Below are 24,306 nucleotides of genomic sequence, written 5' to 3' on the forward strand. Positions count from 1 at the left end.
TTGGAACAGGTAAAACCAAACTGTAAGTCATAAGCAATACAACCAAAAACGTTGCTGTAACAGAAAACTGTTTTAATCAACACTTCTACTATTCCTAATTCTGTAAAGTTTGAGGAGGAAGGGGAGGGTACTTAACTGATGTTGGTGACGATGGCTAAATGGCAATTTATGGTTGACAAGGGCTGCTGGCCCCACTTCCCCTGGTCAGCTCCTACTTGAGGTGAGTTAACAGTAACTGTTCTTTAGGTCATAACTGGAAAGGACATATTAAGTGCATTATTGATATTAAGTAATTTGACTTCTTTTATATACTTTTTATTACAAGATGGTTTAAGTTTGCACGTGGTGCCAGAAAATACTGAGAGCAATGGCAGTATTGACTGGAATTTTAATACTTAAAGCTCTGAGCATAGCAATTTTACATGCTTCACTAGTTTTCTGCGTTGTGGCCTCTTATATTTTCCTTTTTCTGTGGCTTACCAAGATAAAATTAGCATTTGGAAAAATTAATATAAATGCAAATACTATTATTTTAAAATGCAACTTTTCTACGTACTTTAACCCTCTCTTGTCAATATGCCAGTATCAATACTGGTTTATAACCTTTTAAAATAAAAATTAAGGCAAGATCTTTTTGTGTCTTTTTACAGGAAACTCTAAATACAGTGAAATGGGAAGAAAGGAAAATGCAGTAATAAAGACAAATAAGGTTTGTTGAAATAAAGGAAAATATTTTTCTTAATGATAGTTTGTGATTGTTTTGGTATATAACTAGTGCCTCAGATATATCAAAATATTTAAATATAACTGTTGGATTGGCCAAAAAGTTCATTTGGGTTTGTAAGAAACAGTAAACCCGAATGAACTTTTTGGCCAACTCGATATTACCTACCTATTAAGGAAAGGTTTTGTTTGCTGTTTCACTGACCTCTTTTTGCTTTTCTAGCCTCGAAGATCAAATCCGTGTACAAATCAATGCTTCAGAAATTTTTTCTCCAATATCTTTTCTTCTAGTAGTCACACTGGAGAATCTTCTTTTACCTGTACAGCTTACTGGTTAGTATTTTATACTTTTAATTTATGCTTTTTATATTTGATATTTTAATTATTATAGTTAACTTTTGGCAGAAATATAAACTTGGCTCAGCAAACATTATGAAAACACCTTGTTTTTTGTTCTCGTTTCTTCTGGCAAATAAAGAGAACCTGTTACTTTGTGACCCTCTATTATGCAGTGACTGCCTATGCTACTGGGCTTCCTTTTCCTTAATAATAAATTAAGTTGTTCTACACAAGATTTTTATATGATAGAGAAGTAGGCTAGTTGTTAAATTGTGAGGGAACTACCAAATAAAGCAGAACCCTTTGAGAGTAGTCTCAGTCATCTTTGAATCCATAGTAGATACTGAGTAGATATTTGTGGAATTTGAAGATTAAGTTGGGGTTTTAAAATCATGTGGAGTTGGTTGAATGAACAAGACAGATTAAGACTACCATTTAATTTTAGAGGTTGGCAAGGTACCAAAGAAAACAGTTACATCTGAGTAGCCTTTTGAAAAACTGAACTATTCCCATTTTTGGTTACAAAAATAACCGTGCCTTTCTTTATCTTCTTTTGTCTTATGCTTAGTTTCAGATGGCAAAGTGTTGCACCTAGAATTTTGGCTGGAACTGCTTCCTGCAGCTTTGGTTCATGGCATAGAAATAGTGTTGCTTTTTTTTTCTCTCACTAATAAGGATATTAGTCTGAATTGAGTTTTTAAAAATTCTGTTGCTTAAGAGAAATTCAAGTGTTATTTTTATGAATTAGTTTAATACAATTTTGATTTATAATATAAAAGTTTTAGTTACTTTAGGAATGAGTTCATTTTAAAGGTGTTTAAATAGAAAAAGATTCTTTTTTTAAAAAATACGGTTTATAATGCTAGGTATGAAAACTTCTGCTATTCATGATATAACCCAGTTGTTATTCTGAACTTCAATTTTTGGAATTCTGATGGGGGTCTAAAATTTATCTTTTAGTACAGAATTTATAGAAGTCAGTGAAATCAGTGCATTGATTAGGCAGAAGAGACAGGAACTGGAATTGTCATGGTTTCCTGATACATTACCTGGAATTGGAAGGTAAAAAAAAATTGTTTACTAAAGTGTCTACATGCTAACATGTGCATAAGATATCGTTAATAAAGTACAGAGGTATCTTATTCAATAGTTATGTTTCTAAGACAGTTTTGTTTAATTCAACTTTGGTGTTTCAGATGTCTAATGAAAAGGCCCTATTTAAAGACCCCCTTGAAAAGTAAAGATTATTTTATTTATTTGTTTAATAAATGTAGATACTTGATTCCTTTAACAGGGAGAACACCTAAATGATAAGATTCATTGTTAGTAACAGCATTCAGATCTTTATTCTTCCTCTATCTTTTCCTCCATTCCAATCTTTCCTGTGTGCTGTTAGCTGAAGCACTGCTTTTATCATGACACTTCCCATCTCCAAAATGTTATTCTAAATAACTACTTGATCAAGTCCCTACTTGGCTCTGGCATTCATGACTTTCTATAATCTAGTGCTTTCTCTCTTAGTTTAAGTCCTGAAACGCACATTGCTAGGTACATGATGTATACTTAAATCAAGCCTCAATGTAAATATCAAGTTCCTTGCCAGGGTTTTATACTCATTCCTGTAACATATTATAACTTTTATATATCACTGTAACGCAGTTCTGTGTAGGGCCTTCACCCTCTAGGAATGACAGTGGAACGTAAATAAGTAAAATTAGAAAGTCCAGGTATGTATAGTATGAAACCTTTTCTTAGAGCTGTGTATTTTTCTGCATTTGCAAGTAGTACTTTGTTTTCCAAGCTTTGTTTCTCCTACTCCAGAATCTTACCTTAGACTGGATGAGATAGTCTTTTGTTAGGAGACCCAATTGAACAAATATGAATTAGAGTAGGAAGAAGCTGAGAGTGGATTGGGTGTGAATGTAGAAACTTTGGGACCTTTGAAGAGCCATCATCCTCAGATCGAGGGATTCTAGAATATAACAAAGCAATAAAAATCAGGTGTGTTTTCTTTCTTTCTTTTTAAAAGTGTATTTATTTTGATGTTTTCGGCCTTGATATGTGCTATAAAAACATGAAGAAATCTAGTAAAAAAATGTGGTAACCATCTGTGATGGTTATCACATTCAAAATTCAGGTGATATAGTTTTACTTTCAGTTTTTGTTACATTATTATTTATTTATGGACTGATTCCCCTTTGACCATGCTAATTTCTTTAAAACCTGATTTGATTAACTTGACTAAATTATCTCTTTGGTTGCCTGGAAATGGAGAAGGAGTGCAAGGGGCATGAAGGCACTTTCTGGGATGGTAAAAAATATTCTATTTCTTGTTTGGGGTGCTGGTTATACAGCCATATGTGTTGGTCAAAAGTCATCACACTGTGCACTTAAAATCTGTACATTTCCTTTGTGTATTTTATTTATCTGCATTTTATTATCCAAGTTGATTATTTTTTAAAGTGGCGGAAAAAAACTAAAAAAAGTTCTTGACAAAATATTGCATTAACTTGTTTAAATGGGAAACAACTGTTACATATTAAGTTGCTGTTGATCTCCCTTTGCTATTAATTTATCGAAAAACATGCTTTCAAAAGGTTTGTTTTGTTTTTTTCTGTTTTTGCAGTCAGTTGGTAGCCATCTTTGGACAATGAGTAATCTTGAATTTACATTTGAAGCTGTTTGGCAAAAAATGATTTAAGCACCCTGTATTTTAATGTTGCTAACCTGCTTTGGAAAATTAATACTTTTAAATTGCTGGCTTAATTTTTTAAACAATTTAAACAAAAATTTCTGTATTTTGTTTTGAATTTTCAGAATTAGTTTTATACCTTGGAATGTTGAAACAGAAGTCCTTCCTCTCGTCTCTTCTGTGTTGCCAAGAACTATTTTTCCAACAAGTACCGTATCTTTAGAAAATTTTGGTAAAGTTTTTGAAATTCTTTCTAGTTTAAAAAAAATTATTAGCCTCTTTCAGTCTCATAAAAAGTGTGTGTTAATGACTTAGAAAAGCTATAAAATAAGGTATAGACAGTAAGTCCCAGATGTTTCCGTAAATATTTGTACAGTGACTTGACTGTAAAATTGTCCCAACTAGAAAATCCCTTTTAAGAAATTACAACTTCATGTCTTTGAGGAACTCATTAGAAGTCTCCTTTCTGTTTAGGGCTTCACTGTTCAAACCATAGATCTTTAGAAGTAGTATCTCCTTTTAATTATTAATGAACAGATAGTGTGAGTCTTTACTATTTGTAGATAGCTGTTTTCTCTTTCTGTTGCCTAGGTAATAGTGATTCATAAAGCAAATGGCAGTTATTAGACCAGACATATTTTCTTTTGTTTTTTTCCCTATAAAGTTGCCCACATGGATTCAAATTTTGGGATAACTGATTTCAGTACCATTAAAAATTGGTATTACTCAGATGTTAGTAGCTATGCATTTATTTATAATTTGATTCACAAGTATATTTTGTTTCTCTCTGTTTTAGATGTCTGTTTTATGCTAAAATAAGCTGAAGCCAAACTGTTACCATTTTTAGAACGTATACTTACTTTTTATTTTTTGAAAAACATATTATTAGGTACTTCTTGCAGAGGATATGCATTAGCACATACTCAAGAAGGAGAAGAGAAGAAGCAAACTTCTGGTACCTCAAACACCAGAGGATCAAGACGAAAACCTGCAGCAACAACTCCTACAAGGAGATCTACACGTAACACAAGAGCTGAACCAGTCAGTCAGTCTCAGAGATCCCCAGTATCAAATAATTCTGGGTGTGATGCCCCAGATAATAATAATCCATCTGTAAGTGTTTCCTCTTCAGGTGAGTCAGAAAAGCAAACAAGACAGGCTCCAAAACGGAAGTTTGTAAGAAGAGGAAGAAAACTACCTTTACTGAAGAAGAAACTTCGGAGCTCTGTACCCCTCCATGAAAAATCATCTTCCAGTGATTCCGTAGATGAAGAAATAGTAGAATCTGACATACCCCCTGTGTTAGAGAAAGAACACCAATCAGATGTAGAAAGTAGTAACACTGTGCAGATCAATGTAGAAAATGAGTCTGCTAATGGCTTGAGAAGTTGCAGTGAGCCAACAGAAGAAAGTGAGGAACGTACGGAGGCCCATGATACAGGGGAAAGAGTAGAATCTTTATATTCTGAGTCTGATACCCAAGATCCTCCTGTGCTAGTTGGAGAGGAAATTCAAAAAGTTGAGAATACAGGTATAGAGGCTAATGTTTTATGTCTAGAAAGTGTGATTTTTAAAAATACTTCTGAAAAAGGAGGTGATCCATTGGAAACTCAAGACCAAATAGCGGGACCTTCAGAATCAGAAGTCAAAGCAGATATATGTACAGATCATCCTCCAAATGATTTTCTTACATGTTCAGGAGCTGAAATTGAAGTACACCAACCTATATCAAACCTAGGTGAGTTACCTGAGAATGTAGAGTCAGTCGTTAATGAAGAAAAAGTTACGGAGAATCCTGTCATGAAAATTACTGATCATAAAGATTCTACAGTAAAAACAGAACAGCTTATCGACAGCCCCAAATTAGAGTCTTCTGAGGATGGAATTATACAAAGAGTTGACAGAGAATCTGTTGAGAGCTCAGAGGTTCATTTGCTTGGGCATGTTGAAAATGAAGATGAGGAAATAATTGCAGCATGTGATGCTTCAGGAAATGAAGATTTAAATAGTATTCAAGACTTTGAAAATGATTTGTTAAAAAAAAATCTTAACACCGAATTAGACAAATCTTTAGAAGAAGAGACTGAATCTCTGGTTGAACATCCGAGATCTGCAGAGTTGCCTAAAACACATGTTGCACTGATTCAGAAGCATTTTAGTGAGGACAATAATGAAACGATACCTATGGAATGTGATTCATTTTGCAGTGACCAGAATGAATCTGAAATCAAACCATCTGTAAATGCTGATGCTAAACAGTTGAATGAAAATTCTGTGGAGTGCTGTTCCCAGAAGAATCTGTCATCTTCTGATCCTTCAAATGAAAAGGTTGAAACTGTATCTCAACCATCTGAAATCCCAACAGATACGATAGATAAAGCCAAAAAACCTCGTACTCGAAGATCTAGATTTCATTCTCCATCTACAACTTGGTCTCCCAACAAAGACACTGCACGAGAAAAGAAGCGGTCTCAGTCTCCATCTCCCAAAAGGGAAACTGGAAAAGAAAGCAGGAAGTCTCGATCACCATCTCCCAAGAAAGAATCTGCAAGAGGACGGAGAAAATCTCGTTCTCAGTCCCCAAAAAAGGCTAGTTCAAGAGAAAGGAGGAAATCTCAGTCCCGATCTCCAAAAAGAGATAGCACTAGAGAAGGCAAAAGATCCGAATCACTCTCTCCAAAAAGAGACACTTCTAGAGAGAACAGAAGATCTCAGTCAAGAGTGAAAGAGTCCTCCCCAAGAGAAAAATCCAGGTCCCGGAGCAGAGAAAGAGAAAGTGATAGAGATGGGCCAAGGAGAGATCGAGATAGAGAAAGGAGAACCAGAAGGTGGTCTCGGTCCAGATCTCGTTCTAGGTCACCATCAAGATCTAGAACAAAAAGTAAGAGTTCATCATTTGGTAGAAATGACAGAGACAGTTATTCTCCTCGATGGAAGGAAAGATGGGCAAATGATGGATGGAGATGTCCACGAGGAAATGATCGATACAGAAAGAATGACTCAGAGAAACAGAATGAAAATCCAAGAAAAGAAAAAAATGACATCAGTCCAGATGCTGATGATTCAAATTCTGCTGACAAACATAGAAACGACTGTCCCAGTTGGGTAACAGAAAAAATAAATTCTGGGCCTGATCCAAGGACCAGGAATCCAGAAAAGTTAAAAGATTCTCACTGGGAAGAAAATAGAAATGAAAATTCAGGGAATTCTTGGAATAAAAACTTTGGTTCAGGTTGGATGTCTAACCGTGGTAGAGGTAACCGTGGCAGGGGCACTTACAGAGGTGGTTTTGCCTCTACAGATCAAAATGAAAATAGGTGGCAAAACCGAAAACCCCTCTCAGGGAATTCAAATAGTTCAGGGAATGATACTTTCAAGTTTGTGGAACAGCAACCCTATAAACGGAAAAGTGAGCAAGAGTTCTCATTTGACACACCAGCAGATAGGTCAGGGTGGACATCTGCGTCTAGTTGGGCTGTGAGGAAGACTCTGCCAGCAGATGTGCAAAACTATTATTCACGACGAGGGAGGACTTCTTCAGGTCCACAGTCGGGATGGATGAGACAAGAAGAGGAAACAACTGAACAGGGTAACGTTATGTTTATTTATCAAGACTTTTATTTGAAGAAAGAGTATAAATTTAATACCTTATTTGTATGAATTGTAATGATCCTATTTATAGTTTTATGTTAAATTGAATCCCAGTTATTTACAAGTCACTTTTTGTTATATAACATATACTTCAGTGTTTATTGTCTTTTTTCACCCCATGCCTGCCCCAGACCTTGCCAGAGACCTAAATATTTTAAGTATAGTTTGCTACAGTAGAAGAATTTGAGGTAATCCTATGCAGGATTTAAACTCTGTTTCATTTATATCAGATGTGTGCACTTGCATTTTTTGACCATTGTTCTTCTGTAAATAAGTCATTCTGCTAAAAAAGATTTGTCTTTCCTTGACTTTTCTTAAGAACATTGCAAGAAAAACTCTTAAAGATTTTAAAAAGTGATTAAGCTTCTAATTTAGTATTCTAAATTTTATGATTACTTCTTTAACTAGTAAGTTTCTTGAGCTGCTGATTCTTTGTGAGTGTTGACCCATGTTATTGTGTGAAGTTAATTCTTAAGAATAATTTGAGTTGAATGTTTTCTTTCAGTTAGAAAATCAGCCCACATTACTTAGGAATGACAAGATTAACTAACTGAAGAATTGGGTATCGGTTTAGGTGTTCCGAGTCTGTTAATTGCTATTTAATTTTACTGTAACCAGTGGTTCTTTCTCTAAAGAAATTTGTAAAATTTTTTTTCATAAGCCTTTTTTCTTTTGATAGATTCTAACCTAAAAGATCAAACAAACCAACAAGGTGATGGTTCTCAGCTACCTATAAATATGATGCAACCACAAATGAATGTAATGCAGCAACAAATGAATGCACAACACCAGCCTGTGAATATCTTCCCATATCCAGTGGGTGTCCATGCTCCTTTGATGAACATCCAGCGCAGTCCATTTAACATTCATCCTCAGCTGCCCTTGCATCTGCACACAGGAGTGCCTCTCATGCAGGTAGCTGCTCCCACCACTGTATCTCAGGGACTACCGCCACCACCACCCCCTCCCCCACCATCCCAGCAAGTCAGCTACATTGCTTCACAGCCAGACGGAAAGCAATTGCAGGTATGTTTTCAGCAACTCAGGTTTAATCAACATAGCCACTGTAAACATTTAGCTCTTAGGGACAGATGTTCAAGAAAGGGCTTCCTGGCGGGATATCCATAAACAGTGGCTTGTTTGATTAGGTTTGTGGTGAACCTTCATAACCCCTCTTTCACTGTCCTTCCCCAAACCTCCCACTCCCAAATAAGAAGATGAACTGAATGCATGTTATCAAATCTAAGCTACATACATGGTGTTGCTGATATCCAAACAGGTTTTTTGATCAGATTAAGAAGACCAGATTATGAGCCAAACTAGAATCAAGTCGTGGACACTTTAAAAATTTTCCCTAATGTGTTGGACTTTTAGGGGGTGGGAACTTGTTGTGATTGGGCACTGTGATAAAGCTTGTATTGTTTTGTTGAGACTAACACTAGATAAAGCTCTTCATTGGCCATTACTGTGTTTCATTTTCATGAATTGACCATATCAAAAAGAAAGAAGTGCCTCTGAGGCATATAGAAAATTTGAGTAATAATTTGTAAACATTGTATTGTTTCTTGTCTGCATTTCAGAAATTCTAAAATCCTGGTAGCAAGATACAGTTTGAAGTGCAGGGGAGTGGGAGTTTGGGATCTTATGACTTTTTTTGCTGTTAACTCACTGCAAGCCATTTGACTTCACCCTCTGATTTTCCCTCCATCTTTAAAGTGGGAGGCCCCTACTTTAAGGAGCCTTGTAAAGATACTGTTTATTAATGCTGCTCTTCTTGTTGGGTTTAGTGTTACTCTCAGAACATTACAATACATATATGTTTTTTTTTAGTCATAATAACATTTAAATGGGGCTCTGTTTAAGAATTACTTATTTTTCTTCAGTCCTTTAGATATAAATGACCTGAAATATGCATTTCTCTTAAGTACTTAAGTATTGAATTGCTTTGATTTTTTTAAAATGTTATTTTTAATAGGTGAATGAAAGACTTTTGTTGAGTACAAGTAATTCATTAACTGATAACTCTTTAAAACAGGGTATTCCTAGTGCTTCTCATGTAAGTAATAACATGAGTACACCAGTCTTGCCTGCTCCGACAGCAGCCCCAGGAAATATGGGAACAGTTCAGGGACCAAGTTCTGGTAATACTTCGTCATCAAGTCACAGCAAAGCTTCTAATGCTGCTGTAAAATTGGCAGAAAGCAAAGTAAGTGTTACAGTGGAAGCCAGCGCAGATAGCTCGAAGACAGACAAGGCAAGTTCAAAGTTGAGAGCAACCTACATAATTCTGTATAAGATGAAAAAATAACAGCTTTCTGTTGTATATGTGGTGAAGGGAATTTATGGTTGATAGTCTTTAATTCCAATATTATTTAAAGGGTTCTGTCTAAATATGTTGGTGCCCATTGAATTACTGGTAGTATGTCATATTTATTTTTAGAAATGTTTGATATGTGTTAGTAAATAACTTTTGTATTTATGACACTAATATTTGAACAGTTCCTTGCAATAAATGTAAATGTGCAGTGTTTTCATTATTTTTAAAGAATTTTTTTGAAAGCATGTGATTGGGCAAATAATAATTGTACATTTTCCTCTTATCAGAAATTGCAAATTCAAGAAAAAGCAGCGCAGGAGGTAAAATTGGCCATTAAGCCATTTTATCAAAATAAAGATATCACCAAGGAAGAATATAAAGAGATTGTACGGAAAGCAGTAGATAAAGTAAGTTATACTTTTAGTGGAGTTATGTACATATTATTTTGAATGTCTCTATTTTAATAAAAGAATGCCTAATTAAATCTAATTAAAATAGTAAGAGGTAGCTTCTACTAATTCTTGTCTGCTTTTTTACCTTTTGAGATAATAAAACATGTACCTGATAGGAGATCTGAAACATTCAAAAATGTCTGGTTGTCTCTTTGGGGTATTCGTTTTTCACAAAGCTTTCCATTTTCCTTTAGTCCCTTTAAGTATGAAAAAAATATTCCCCCTTCTTCTTTTTTTAATAGGTTTGTCATAGTAAGAGTGGAGAAGTAAATTCTACTAAAGTGGCAAATCTGGTTAAAGCCTATGTAGACAAATACAAATATTCACGGAAGGGAAGCCAAAAGAAAACTCTGGAAGAACCTGTGTCTACTGATAAAAACATAGGCTGAAACGGGGAGCACTATAAAGGACACTGTCAAGATATCTGCAAAGTGCAATTTCAACATGTACCCTTAATGGAAAATCATACATAAACATAACTGTGATTGAAATTTGGTTTTGATAAAATTATTTTTTTTAATGTAGGATATAATGTTTTGTTCTAAATAAATATAGTTCTGCACCGTAACTTCTATATCTTTTCCTCCCCTCAGCCCTCCCAGCCCCCAAATAAAAGAAAATTCAAGGAAAGTTAAGGGGTGAAAGGAATGCGCGTTTTTGCTAGGACTGTGTTATGTTGTGGATACTGGAAGATGTACAGCTTTTTGATTTGAACAATGGAGTGCATAAATTAGAAACTTCCGAGTGCACTGGTTTTGGAAGAGATATTTATGATACATTTATTCTGCAGGCTAAAAATAAAGTATTATCTTTATGATTTTTCTCTCTATAGAAAGGTAAATAATGTATTACCGTGAAAAATATTTCTAGTAACAGAACGTACCAATTGCAGGGTTCCTAATGTGTATTTTTAAAGCACACGTCAATAAATTGCTTAGATAGAAAACAAATTATCACATGAGTAAAATTCAGTGTTCGAAACTTTAGAACACTGTTCACCTATTGTTATCACCAAATAAAGGTTATGCTGCTTGTTTTTCTTTTGTGCCTTTTTTTCCCACAGTTGAGAGAAGCAATTTGATTTGCGAGATTTACAACTTTGGCAGTCTAAGCTCTGTTGAATTTAGAACACCTGTTTGGAAAAAGTGTTGACTTTGTAAAAATTATGTTCTTCCATGATATCTTCTACTCATCAGAGACGGTACATTGTTTGTGCCAATTGGAGAATTGCTTTTAAGTAGTGACCCTCCCTTCCTTGGGACTACAGTAGAATCATGACACTTGTTTCAGTGACTTTCAGGTTGTTGCTCATTTGTCTAATCACTAATGAAATTTTTTTCACTCTTGAGAAATCTCCAAATGCTTTATAATGAATAAAGTGTTAATTTGGTGACCATGTGGTGGCCATTTACCATACTGCAAAATTCTAGACATTAAAACCGGTGTTTTGGAAAAAGGAGAGGAGTTAAATAATGGAGACTTGGTTAGGCTTTCAGGGACTAGAGATTGGGTTTTTTGTTTGTGTTTTTGTTTTGTTTTTAGTACTAGAATATGTTAATTTTTATTAAAGGTAAGTTTAAAATGTACTATAGCCTTTTTATTTTATTTGGCATCTTGGAAGAAAAAATGGATTATTTCCATGATAAACTGTTTCATTCCAGTAACAGTTTTCAGTAGATACCAAATAACTGGAAAGCACTTCAGATAAGATGTTAATGGCACAAAGATCTATGCCTCAGTGAGACAGACTGACCCTTATACTAGTTAACTAGCAAAAGCAATACTCTGTAGGACTGTGCTTTTCTGAAGTAAAGGTTATCCGTTTCTCAATTTTATGTGTATAATACTTTCCTGGTGCTAGCTTTGATAGGCAAATTTTGAAATGTTGTCCCCAATAATGATTGTGCTAGGTCATAATCTTTATTAGATTATGAGTATAAATCCCAAAAAGTGTTAGAAATATTTCCAAGCAGTTTCTGATCTTTATTCTGCATTTCTGGGCATTTGTAATATGGTATTCTACTGATTTATATATATTTTTAATTAAAGTTTGTGTTTAGATTATGATGGGGAAAGAGTTTGGGAAGTATATTCTAATAAAATATTAAGACCGTGTTTTAAATTTCAATGCACACCTCCTCATTTGTTTCAGTTTTGAACTCTAGAAACAATTGTGTGAACTTTTAATCGATTTTGGGTTAAAGCTGGTTCACACTGAGAAAATTTGTAGCAAATTGCCTAAGTTGATTAATCACACAACATATTTTTCCTACATTTTCTTTCAGTGACATTTGGGAGTTGGATGACAGTTTAAAACTTGCTTTATACGATTTAGCAAACATGTTTAAAAGTTTTGAAGAAAAAATAGGTGGTGTGGTCAAGAGTTTAAAAAGTCTCACAGTTTTGGTAGCAGTGCTGTGAATTAATTCCACCTTTCTTGAATAACAAGTGTGTACTCTATTCTGGTTGGACTGCACTTGAAATAGCCAATGAAGAATATTACTGGACTAGAATCAACCTTGAATTAAGAATGTATTAGAAAGTGCATGCTTTATGTTAAAAAAATACATTGCTTTTTAACATTTCCCATTTTCTTTTATCAGAAATTTACATTAATTTTGCATGTGCACAAACTTAATCAGAATCATTTTGTGGGGTTAGAGATTTCTCTAGTTATTTATGAAGATTCAGTATTAACTTGACCTTTGAAACCTTGATCCCTTTAACTTTCTAGTCACACTGACTGACGTTTTAGGCTATAGTGATGCCTAGAATTTTGAGACAAAAATTAGTTACTTGTTATTTTAACATTCCAAAAATGTTGATTTTTTTCCTCTGGTAATTACATTTTTTTTCCATTATCTTCCTTTAAATGGCCACAGTGTGTACTGCTTGAATGTTCCATCCAAAAGATGTAGCTTCAGAAGCACAGTGGTTACTCCGTGGTCCTTGAGACATTGCTTGTAGTATGAGGACGGAGTGCTGTCTACTGAAACAATACTCTTAAACAGATATGTAGTATGTAATATTTTCTAATAAATTCTTTTGATAAACAAAGTCGTGTCTAACATTTTTTAAGTTCCTGGGGAATGGTGACTTTTACCCCATTATAACTCTTTTCAAACATGTGTTGCAGTATTTCTTGGGTTTCTTCCAAAGTATCTAGGCTATCATCATAGTTACATAAATGTCCAAGTTGTAAAGCAAGCTTAGAGTTAGGTATAAGCAAGTATTTTAATAGCATTTTTCCTAATTACATAATAATTGTGGGAAATTAGAAAAGCTTATTTAGTAAATTTTTAAAAATCTGTAAAAGAGGGAAGAAACCGAAAAACAAAAGAAAAATAGCCTGTAATCCTTCCATTTAAAGGTATCAACTGTAGGCTCCATAGCTCAGGGGTTAGAGCACTGGTCTTGTAAAGGTATCAACTGTTAACACTGATCAGACTGCATATAACTATGTTGTAACATCATGCATTGAGAAGTTTCCATTTTAATAAAAATTATTCTGCATGATTTTTAATGGCTATATCCTATTCTATTACATGGATGTACCACTACCTAAAACAATCCTCCACTATTGGATGTTAAGCTATTTTTACTAATATAAATAATAAAATTAGTAAAATATAAATTGTACTAATATAAATGATTGATGTAAACATGTTTATACTTAAATTGTACCCATTTCAGATTATTTTGAGGATTGCTAGAAGTAGAGTATCTTAATCAGTTATTTCCTCCTGACATTTTTTAAGGTGTGATTATATACACACTCTCAAAGTATAATTTTTTAAAATTCATTTATAGTTTAAAACTCCTTTGTTTTTCTAAGCTGATTTTTCTCTGCAAAGAGAACCATCAGAAAGTTGTTTAGTTTTTCCCAGACTCTTCAGTGCATTTATAAGAATGCTTTTTAAGGCTTCAGGAAAATAGTATGTTTCACAGACCCTTTTCCCCAACACATGAATTTTATTCTGTAAACTGTTCTGCATTTCTAGTCCCCTTAATAAATTGAAGATATAGTCTAAAGTCCATGTTCTATTTTACAAGGGTTTTAGTGTTCTTCTGTTGATTGACAAAATTTTAAGTTATGTGCAAGTTTTGGTTACTAGAAACAATGTTTTATCCAATAACCTGTGTGACTTATCTCTGTGAATCTCTTTTTGTGCACAAGGTTACACTGAATTTCAGGGTATACACATTTTTAATTTGGATAAATGTTGCCAAGTTGCTCTCTGAAAAGTGTCCTAATTTATAGTACCTCCACAGTGTCTAAGCTTATAGTTTACTTTTAGTTCCAACTTTGATACTGACAGCATGTAAGATAGCTCTTCTTTTTAGGGTCTTAATAAACATTCACTTCATCAAACAGTGCACACCTACTATGTGTCAGGAATTCTTAGATTCTTCACATATTACCAGGTTTAATCATACCACAGTTATCTAAAAGAACAGTACAATAATATATTAAGCTTGTGCTGTGTGACAGGCATTCCATCAGACATATTTGTGTTATTTTATAAAATTAATCTTCTGTTCTGATGAGAAAATTGATATGCATAAAGCAGTAACTGAGTTACCTAGTTACACAGCCACTTAGTGATAGAGCCAGGATTCAGACCTAGAGTCAGTGCTTGACTTGGGGTGTTATGTTGAGGTCACAGGTGTACGCCAACATAGCACATGTGGGAGTCATGGCTGAAATAAAAAGCACAGTGGGAGCATGGAAGAGGACACAACTGACTTTCTTTGGGGGAAAAGGTGTCAGGAAGGGTGATCAGGAAAAAAAAAAAACTTGGAGTGATTGCCTTTAAAATCAGGATAGTGGTCACCGATGTGGGGGAGGGAGGAGGTTGTGACTGAGATGGGACAAAGGCCTTCTGGAAAGGAGGGGGACTACCAAGGTCTACTCAGTCTGGTCAGTGATAACATAATAAAGCTCTGCTATATGTACTTTGTTATATGTGGTATGGTATTATATTTCACAATGAAAATTTGGAAAAAAAAATCAAGAGGCCAGGAATTAAAACCATTGTTTAGATTTTTGATAGATCTACTGTTCTTCATCCCCTCCCTTCTTTCAATCTAGTCTCAGTGGGAAAAAGAAACCCATGAATTTGGGGAGAAAAACCCACTGAAAGAATAATTATGCATCACATAAAATGTGCTTCTTTAAGATGTGCAAGAGTAAAGTTATTGTGTGCAACACTTAGAAGTGTGCTTTCTGTATTAGATGGCGGCAGCTTTCAGCTCCCACTTTCCAATGTTATTATTTCAACAAATCATGCCAATTTCCAAAGCACCAATTCAGAAAGCTGCCTATTCCCAGGCAACTGCTCTGCAAGAGTGAAATTTGTTTAAAGGGTCAACCTGAAAATTAGGCTAGTGTTATCTTTTACACAGTTTAGCTGTAAACAGGGCATAATATCTGATAATTCAAGTCAGTAAATCCTCTCTAAAGCAAAGGCTAAACGTTTTCCTCATGAGTTTAGGGAGGCTATAATGTATAGGGATTCTGGAACTCTCTCAACCAAATGTGGTTCAGCCTATGTGCTTTAATTCCAGACTACACTTTGTGGAGCCCATTAGGTTCTCTTTATTTGGTGGCCAAGACATTTTCTCTGCTTAGCAACATCTAGTTCACTTTGGTCCTCCCTGGAATCCTTCACAGTTTTAGTGCATGCATTTTGTGTGAAAAGTGCTTACAACTTTGATCTTACTAGTTATTTAAGCCCTGCACTAGTTAATCTGTAACCCCTCCCTTACAGTCTGTCAAATACCTGTAGGCCCTTAAAAGTCTAATTAGAAGACATTTTTCTCCACAGAGCCCTTCCCAGTTTGTATTCCCCACCCATCAACCCAGTGAAGCCTGTCAAATGATTGAACTCCCAAAGTGCTTTATAATTTTTTATGGCCCTTGTCCTACCTTTTCTCCTTTATCACTGTTTGGTCAAAATGATCCATGTGGTTAATCCTGTAGCTGTGCTCCTGCTTCTTGGCAGCTGTTTTGGTGATTAAGAACATTGTGCTTCTTTGTTGTTTAATGCTTTAATCACGATGATTAAGATCAGGACAGAAGTCACTTATCCAAAACATTCTCATTTTAAAAATCATTTTTATTGTCATCTTTATGGTTAAAAAAAACATACATGGCATGACTATAAAGTAATGAGACGAGTTTTCATGTGTGGCTTCTGTTACCGAGTCTCATTAGTATATAGTCACAACCTGTCTTGAGCTTGGAAGAAAAATATGCCTTGGCTATATGATTATCAATTTTGTTACTTAAAATTTATTGGGTGCCAACAGAGCACTAGGCACATATATAACACAGAATTTACAGTCTCTATGTTGTAGACTATATCATTTACATAGATTTCTCAAAGATAACATTAAAGCATGTATTTACAGAACTTTAGACAAAAATAACAATACTGGAAATCAGCAAGTTTCTGTCTAGCAAGGAGCACCTTTTCATGAATGAGGGTTATGCAAAACTTATTGTGCAAGAGCACTTTTAATTCCATTACCCAGCAAGTCCATGTTATTTCATTATATAGTTCTATAAAGCTATAACACAAAAACCTAAGTGAGAAGCCATAACTGGTTTCATTAGGTCAAATATATTTAGCGAATTCTCTGCTGAGACCAATGCTTGAAGGGACTACAGACATGTTTACTGATTAGAGCACAAAAGCTACAACTACAGCATGCGATTCCAATGAGGTGGAAGAATGGTGAGTATGACCTAGAATTTCTTCCCTTTCCTATTAATTACCATTGCAGTTTCTTATTTTGAATATAAACATGTACCTTTTAAAACAAACATTGATGTTACACACGATTGCACAAAACTTCGAAAGATTTTTAGGTAAGTTCGATGAATAGAAAATTCTCCAACTGATATCAACCACTGGGAGCCTTATAAACTTGGGAGGTTTGAGGGCCATTTTAGTGTTATACACATGATCTCTGGGGTATCTGCCGAGTAACCCCAGTGTTGAGAGGTGGGCCAAGAATAAACCCACAACCCTAGGAAATAAGACTAATTTTGGAGAAAAAGTTTCTTAAGCATTCACTAATACGTGGCAGACTTCAATGCCAGGAATGCCCTTCTGGGAGAAATTAGATTTTCCTTTGATACCAGTTGAATCAAAATACTAAAAAAAGTTTATATCCAAACTAAGGCCCTTTTACTCTAAGAATCTGCCCCCAAATTCAAGTTGAAGGTTTGGATTCATTGTGGTTCTGAATGAACAGTCAGAAAAACACAGTATCAAACAATAATCTGGGTTTGCTTTGGATTCTAATGAAGGGAAAATAAATACTCTCAATCTCCTGCTTATCTCATGCAAATCTGTTCTGTAAAAGATTTCTCCTAGCTGTTCTCTATTTAATGTATTATAAGTCAACATGTAATCAAATAGGTGACTGGACCTTGGTTTCAGCTGAATTTAGGATTCTCTATATTTTTTAAGAATGTCTTAAGCATACTCAGAAATGAAGGACTCAAGAAAATGTTCAGTCTTTTATTTAAAAACTATAAACAGTCACCAAAGTAAATAAAGCCATTCTATAACATAAACTGTTAGGTCTATATTTTTTACTGCACATCCTAAGGACACAGCAGAAATGGTGGTTGGGAGGCCTTCCACATTTTTGGATGCTAATAGAACAGGCAATAGGCAGTTATAAACGGATACATTTCACGCTGGGGGAAAGACAATTTAAGGAAGTGAGCAGTTTCTGAGCAGGAATGTGGTACAGTATTAAGAATGGAAGAATAATACAATAAAATTCCACACTATATTAAGATAGAAAAAGTAGTGAAGAAAATATCATACCTGCACATAATGCATATATAACACAGGAGAAAACCTGTATAAAATTCCATGTATTTAAACCAATTTACAAATACAAAAAATTCTGTCCAAGCTCTGAGCTTGCACATGACAAACGTTTACAGTGGATACATGTTAGGGAAAACCAAAAAATACCTTCAAATAGTTTTTCTTCTACAAAAATGACATGAGATATATTATTCTATACTCTTTCAGCCAGCAAAATGAGTTCTACAAGGTGTATAATACAAAAAAAGAAAAAAAAAAAAAAAAAGGAAAAAAAAAAAAAATCACAGTTCCACAAAACTGTTTTGACTTTACAGCTTCAGTACCTTTGCAGAAGTATTTACACAAATTTAAAGAACATTCATCCACTGCATAGAATATATCACAATTACTTACAATTGACAGGAAAGTCTAGAAAACTTTAGAACCTACCAATAATGCTTCTAGAACACCACAGAATGTATTTCCAGTGGCTGCAGTGGCATGAAAGATGTTCATTCTATTCACAAATATTTACAAGATCTATTCAGACTGGTAAATTTTTATGATAATAAATAAGTGAAAATATATTGGCTCAAGTAAGAAAACCAAGCTACTGATTTCTAAACAAAACACACAATCCATAGCTAGATATTGGTGGCCCCCACTGAGATCGGGGGTATAGGTGTGCTGAAACTTTTTAATTATTCAAACCAGCTTAAACGGTTTTGTAAATATAAAAATGTGCTCCTTTTTGGATATAGATAAAAATATTTAATGCTTCTATTTCATCTGCTCATGTAGGTTTTACAATATTCCATGTATATTCCAATGTGGATGGTACTGAATTCTGATCATACCAGTTTCCATCAGGATCTATCAGATCTGAGAGATATCCTGCAGATAAGCTGGTTAACAATCCCACAGCAGTTTTTTTTTTTTTTCTTTTTCTTCTTAGATTTTTTTTAAACAGAGAACAAAGGGATTCCCTCAGAGATCAGAATACGAAGCTTCCCCTCAGCATCATGGGAGGAGATAAAATAATTCATTCTATGGTCTCTGTTCCATTAAGACTTGGTGCTTTCTTCAGTAACAGTATGTGAAATGTATCTGACTTTCTTTGAGTCCCCACTACAGAAGTGGAATTATTTTTCACTGCAGCATTTCTGAGTCTTTTTCTTGTTCTTTACTCTGAACTGTGAAATTAAGTTCATAAAGGCATTTGGCAAGGGTGGAGGAAGCTTCCATGTTACTAATGGCTAGCACTGATAAGTTGTTTTCATGTCTCTTTAACAATCTGGAAAAAAACATATAGAAGTTCGTCAGTATTCAAGGTCACAATGATGATGCCTTATGGATTCTGCAAATTCAGAAACTAGTTTTTTAAAAAACAATACAAAGTTCCATACCCAGTATATGTTAATATAGAATTGCAGAAGAGAAGGAGGGACCTGGAAAACAACTCGTTTAACCCGTTCAATTTACAAATGAGTAAACTGAGGCCAACTTGAGGCACCTCGAACTGAAATGGCTTTCTAGCTAAACAGTAGTGGCAGAATTAGGCAACATGTTGACTGCCTTTACTCAACGGTACTTTTCTAAATAAGGGAGACCACCCAGCATAATTCTGTATTCTTCCTCATTCATGCTTCTAGAAAATTCAGATCAGGTCTCCATAACAGTCAAATTCATGAATAGCATCAAAAAGTGGAATGGTGTTTGCCAGGGGCTACGGGGAGGTAGAAGTGAGGGATTACTAGTCATCAGGCATAAAGTTTCAGTTAAGCGAGATGAAAAAACTCAGAGCTGCTGAACAGCGCTGTGCCCACAGTCAACAGTGACTTACTGTACATTTACCAATTTGTTAAGGGGGTAGCTCTCATGTTAAGGGTCCCTGGCACAATAAAGTAAAAATTCAGATCACGTCAGAAAACAGCTGGAGAGGGACAAAATGGCTGCTTCTAAAAGATGACTTCAAAATAAAAATTATATTGTAGGTATGATGAGTTTCTTTCTTTTTATTAAGTGAAACAAACCAGGCCAACATTTGGCTTAACTACCACTTGAATACCACATTACTCCATAAAGAAGCTGTTTTTTTTTTTTTAATTTATAAACTTTGAAAGAAATTTTCTAGCCCTCAAATTATAAAAGTGTAGAGAATCATGCCAAGGGTTGAGGAGAAAAGTGGTACATCAGCCAGAAATGGAAGGATGGATAGATACGTGATGCAGAAAGTACATATAGTAAAATGTCAGCGGTAAAAGCTAAGTGACTGGTATATATATGAGTGTTCACTGCAAAATTATTTCAAGTTTGCCTTATGTGTGAAATTTTTCACATTAAATGTTAGAAAAAAAATCAACAAGCATGAGATTAGCCAAGAACCCATGAGATTCAGTGCCTTCATTTAAATAACCCTGAGTAAAAGGAATTAGAAGAAAGAAAGGAGATGAAGACTTCTCAATTTTGAATGATAAACAATGTAAGGGAGCAATTTACAGGAACAAAGAAATTCAAAGCCAAAATGTAACATGTGGTGACTGCAGCCATTTCTACAACAGCGAAGCAAAGTCAAACAAAACAAAAAGGTTAAACTGTTTAAAAAAATCGAGATCAATGACTAAGAAGTTGGGCATCTTTCCACACATTTTTTGGCTGTTTGGGTATCTGCTTTTTTAACTTCCATACGTACATACTCCACACACTGAAAAGAATGGCTAAAATTAAATATTAAAGTTACAGTGGCAAACGCTGGCGAGTATGCGGAGCACCCGAGACTCTCTCACACAGGGCTGGAGGCAGTGTAAACTGATGAAACCTCTTTGGAACAATCTGGCATTACGTGTTAAAGAGTCAATGAATCACCAACCCCTCGTAAAAGCTCAACAGAAATATGCACCTATATGGCCAGGAAATGTGCACAGAATGCTCATAGCAGCATTATCTTAACAATCCCAAGCTGGAAACAACCCACATGTCCATCAAAAATGGAAAAGATAAATTTGAGTATATTCATACAACAGAATTCTCTACTGCTATATACACACAGTACTGCTGCATGCAACATGAATGAATTTCACAAAAACTGCAGAAAGAAAAAAAAAAGCTAGCACAAGAAAAAAATATACTAAATGATTCTACTTATATAAAGTTCCAAATCAGGTGAAGCTAATCTATGGTGTTGCAGATCAGGACAGTGGTCCCCCAGACAAGGACGGGATAAAGACCGGGGACCACTCAGAGGGGCTCTGTGGTACTGGTGTTGGTCAATTTCATAACTTGGATGGTTGGTTACGTGGGTGGTTTGTGAGAGCTCACTGAGCTTCAGACGTCTGGTTTTTTTTCCACTTTTCTTGAGGCATGATTTACTTCAAAAGTTTAACAAATTTTTAAATGAAGTATAAAATGTCTATAATTTTTTCTCTGGAAAAGAAAAAATAGCCATAAAAAACTCAGTTTAAAAATAACCTAACTGCAATTAAATTATTTCCCCTCTATAATCAATGAACATTTTGACAAAGCAAAAAGCCTTTACTTTCAAAAACTTAACAAATAAAATCATATTTTCCAAAGTGATAAACAGTCACATGTTAAAAAGTATTCTTTCTTTTATTTTTATGTTGCATGGATAAAAACAGAAAGACTAAATTTAAATCACTAGGATGATTTTAAAGTAACAACTTCATTTTTGATATAAATCAGTATCTTTTATTTTGGAGGGTTTTAAAGAATTAAATAAGCACTCACTAGATAAAAAATGAAATATGCCTGTTTTGATGTATAAAATGATATTCTTTCAATTTCAAATCTCAAAAGTTCCTTTATCTTTTTGATATGTTAAAAAAAGGATAAACATTGTGTCACTTTAATGCACTTAATAGATGAGAAATAATTTGTAAGTAGCATTAGTGAAAACAATTTAAGACACAAATCAGCTTTTAGGAAAATACTGTGGTTTGAGTACAAGTTTATCTCCTTTTCTTCCCAAAATGAATAAAAGAAATTTATTTTCTGGAGAAACTAAACCAGAAAGGTTTAGGACTTAAAGAGACATAGACTGTGTGAAGGAAAGTGAACATACTCGAACACATCTCTTCCCCACCCCACCCCCAATTCTGTTTCCAGAATGCAGGCCCTTAACAGACTCTCCTTCAAGTTGTCCACCTCTAAAGGCAAGAAAATCAAAGATTCTTTCCTGGAGAAACAATCTCTACAGAGACTGACATTTGAGAGGCTTCTAGAAAACAAACTGGTTCATCAGGAGTCACCCTAAAATGACTCACTAGTGACATATGGAGGTCATGCACCCAGAGCTTCCAACTAGCTGGCAGCTATTTCATTCTTAAAACATAACATGAAGCCCCAAATCCTCAGACATCTGAGGAATTTCGAGTATACAGCAACCATATTGGGCGCAGAAGAAACTTCAAAAATACTGGCATTAACATCCTCAGAGAGAGATGAGCAAGCACTGTATTCAAGCTATGGACAGGATGTTATAAAACAGCAACAACTGGCAACTTAAAAAGAGCTCTCAGAATTTAAAGCATGACAGGTGGAGTAAGACTTCAACAGACTTAATAAAGTCAAGGAAATTTTCAGAAAACAGATTAAACAGACAAAAATGAAAGCTAAGAAAGAAAAGAAAATTAGAGGATGACAAGGGTCTAGCATCCAAAAAGAAACCAGACGTTCTAGAAATGGGAACAGACAATGGATAGCAGAGTATTACAAAAAGAAACATTCAAGAAGGTTTCCCATTACTGAAGGACATGAATCTCTTAATTGAAAGGATCCACTGAAATGAAATGTCCACTTCAGTAACAGCAACTACAAAAAACACCCACACCAAGACACAGCATTACAAAATTTCAGAATATCAGAAATTGGGAATAAAAAAAAAAAAGACCTAAGAGCTTCCGGAGCAGGGCAAAACAGATCTCACACAAAGGAATGGGAAACAGAATGTCACTGGACATCTCAAGAGCAAAGCTGCATGCTAGAAGACATTAGAGCAATGTCCTCAGATTTTTAAAGGCAAGTCGATTTTTCAATCTAGATTTCTATATCTTTTTTATTTAAAGCTAATGTAAATGGTAATGTGTTTTTGTTTTTTTGTTTTGTTGTTTTTAAAAAAATCTGTTTATTTATTTATTCATTTATTTATTGGCTGTGTTGGGTCTGCACTGCTGCACATGGGCTTTCTCTAGTTGGGGCAAGCAGGGGCTACTCCTCACCGTGGTGTGTGGGTTTCCTATTGCTATGGCCTCTCCCGTTGCGGAGCACGGGCTCCAGGCACGTGGGCCCCAGCAGTTGCTGCACATGGGCTCAATAGTTGTGGCTCATGGGCTCTAAAGTGCAGGCTCAACAGTTGTGGCACAAGGGCCTAGTCGCTCCACTCCGCGGCATGTGGGATCCTCCCGGAACAGGGATCAAATCTGTGTCCCCTGCATTGGCAGGCAGATTCTTAACCACTGTGCCACCTAGGAAGCCCCTAGATTTCTATATCTAACCAAACTATCAAGAGTAAGGGTAGACTAAAAACATTTTCAGACATGTAGGGTCTCGAAATTATTGGAGGAAGTACCTTACTACAATGAGGGAGTAAATAAAGCAAAAGAAGTAAGTAGGATTCAAGAAAAAAGGTTTCAACATAGAAGGAATTCCCAAGGACAGCTGTGTATCAGGCCTACAAAGGAAGCTGTCAAGACTGCCAAGGCCAATGTCCATGGGGAAAAATGTAGACCTGATAGAGGTTTAACAACTGTGTTTAAGTTTTTAGGTAGCTCATACAGAGGCTTAAAAGATACCGATTGAAATATATGGAAAAAATCAGCATAAAAGGCTATTCAAGAAGCAAGACAATCTACCCCAGAAAGACAAACAGAAAAAGAAATGTAAAACAGTAGCATGTGGCTCAGCATCAAATAATATAACAACAACATCTGATTTAAGATGTAACAATACTATGAGCAAAGGAAAAGCTTAAGGAAGAGAGGTTTTAACAGTGTTCAACACAAAGGGAGTCAACAGGTAAAGTGTAAAATAGGTAAATTAAGAATAGTAACATAAATATGTTATTTAGAAACATGGAGGCAAATACCTGAAAAATTAGATCAACTTGTTGAAAGCTCTCCCTTGGATGTGGGTAGGAGGGGTGAAGTAGGGAACTACATAGTTTGTTATAAGCTTTACCATTTAATTAAAAAAATTTTTATAACAGCTTTACTGAGATATAATTCCTATGCCACACAATTACCTGTGTAAAGTGTATAATTCAGTGGTATTTCGTACATTAAC

General features: G+C 35.0%; 2 protein-coding genes across 9 annotated transcripts in view; one reads left to right on the forward strand and one right to left on the reverse strand.

Annotated features, from left to right (window-relative positions):
* Window positions 1–13,228, forward strand: part of SCAF11 (SR-related CTD associated factor 11) — a 66,253-nt gene extending 53,025 nt beyond the window's left edge. For 2 of the 8 annotated variants that reach the window (XM_057700982.1, XM_057700981.1), the window contains 9 exons: window positions 651–709; window positions 947–1,056; window positions 2,023–2,124; window positions 3,880–3,986; window positions 4,644–7,343; window positions 8,085–8,431; window positions 9,441–9,659; window positions 10,010–10,129; window positions 10,417–13,227. In XM_057700982.1, the coding sequence (XP_057556965.1) occupies window positions 651–709; window positions 947–1,056; window positions 2,023–2,124; window positions 3,880–3,986; window positions 4,644–7,343; window positions 8,085–8,431; window positions 9,441–9,659; window positions 10,010–10,129; window positions 10,417–10,563 (3,911 nt within the window). In that variant the 3' untranslated portion in view covers window positions 10,564–13,227. Of the gene's footprint in view, window positions 1–650; window positions 710–946; window positions 1,057–2,022; window positions 2,125–3,879; window positions 3,987–4,643; window positions 7,344–8,084; window positions 8,432–9,440; window positions 9,660–10,009; window positions 10,130–10,416 lie in introns of all 8 variants that reach the window. The other 6 variants (XM_057700987.1, XM_057700988.1, XM_057700984.1 and 3 more) reach the window with 5 other exon arrangements.
* Window positions 13,229–17,692: 4,464 nt separating this feature from the next.
* Window positions 17,693–24,306, reverse strand: part of ARID2 (AT-rich interaction domain 2) — a 158,453-nt gene continuing 151,839 nt past the window's right edge. Inside the window, exon 21 of the mRNA XM_057701724.1 lies at window positions 17,693–19,300. Coding sequence (XP_057557707.1) covers window positions 19,156–19,300 — 145 coding nt within the window. The 3' untranslated portion in view covers window positions 17,693–19,155. The remainder of the gene's footprint in view (window positions 19,301–24,306) is intronic.

The sequence above is a fragment of the Hippopotamus amphibius genome, chromosome 12 (genome assembly GCF_030028045.1).
Source record: "Hippopotamus amphibius kiboko isolate mHipAmp2 chromosome 12, mHipAmp2.hap2, whole genome shotgun sequence".
Classification (NCBI taxonomy): Eukaryota; Metazoa; Chordata; class Mammalia; order Artiodactyla; family Hippopotamidae; genus Hippopotamus; species Hippopotamus amphibius.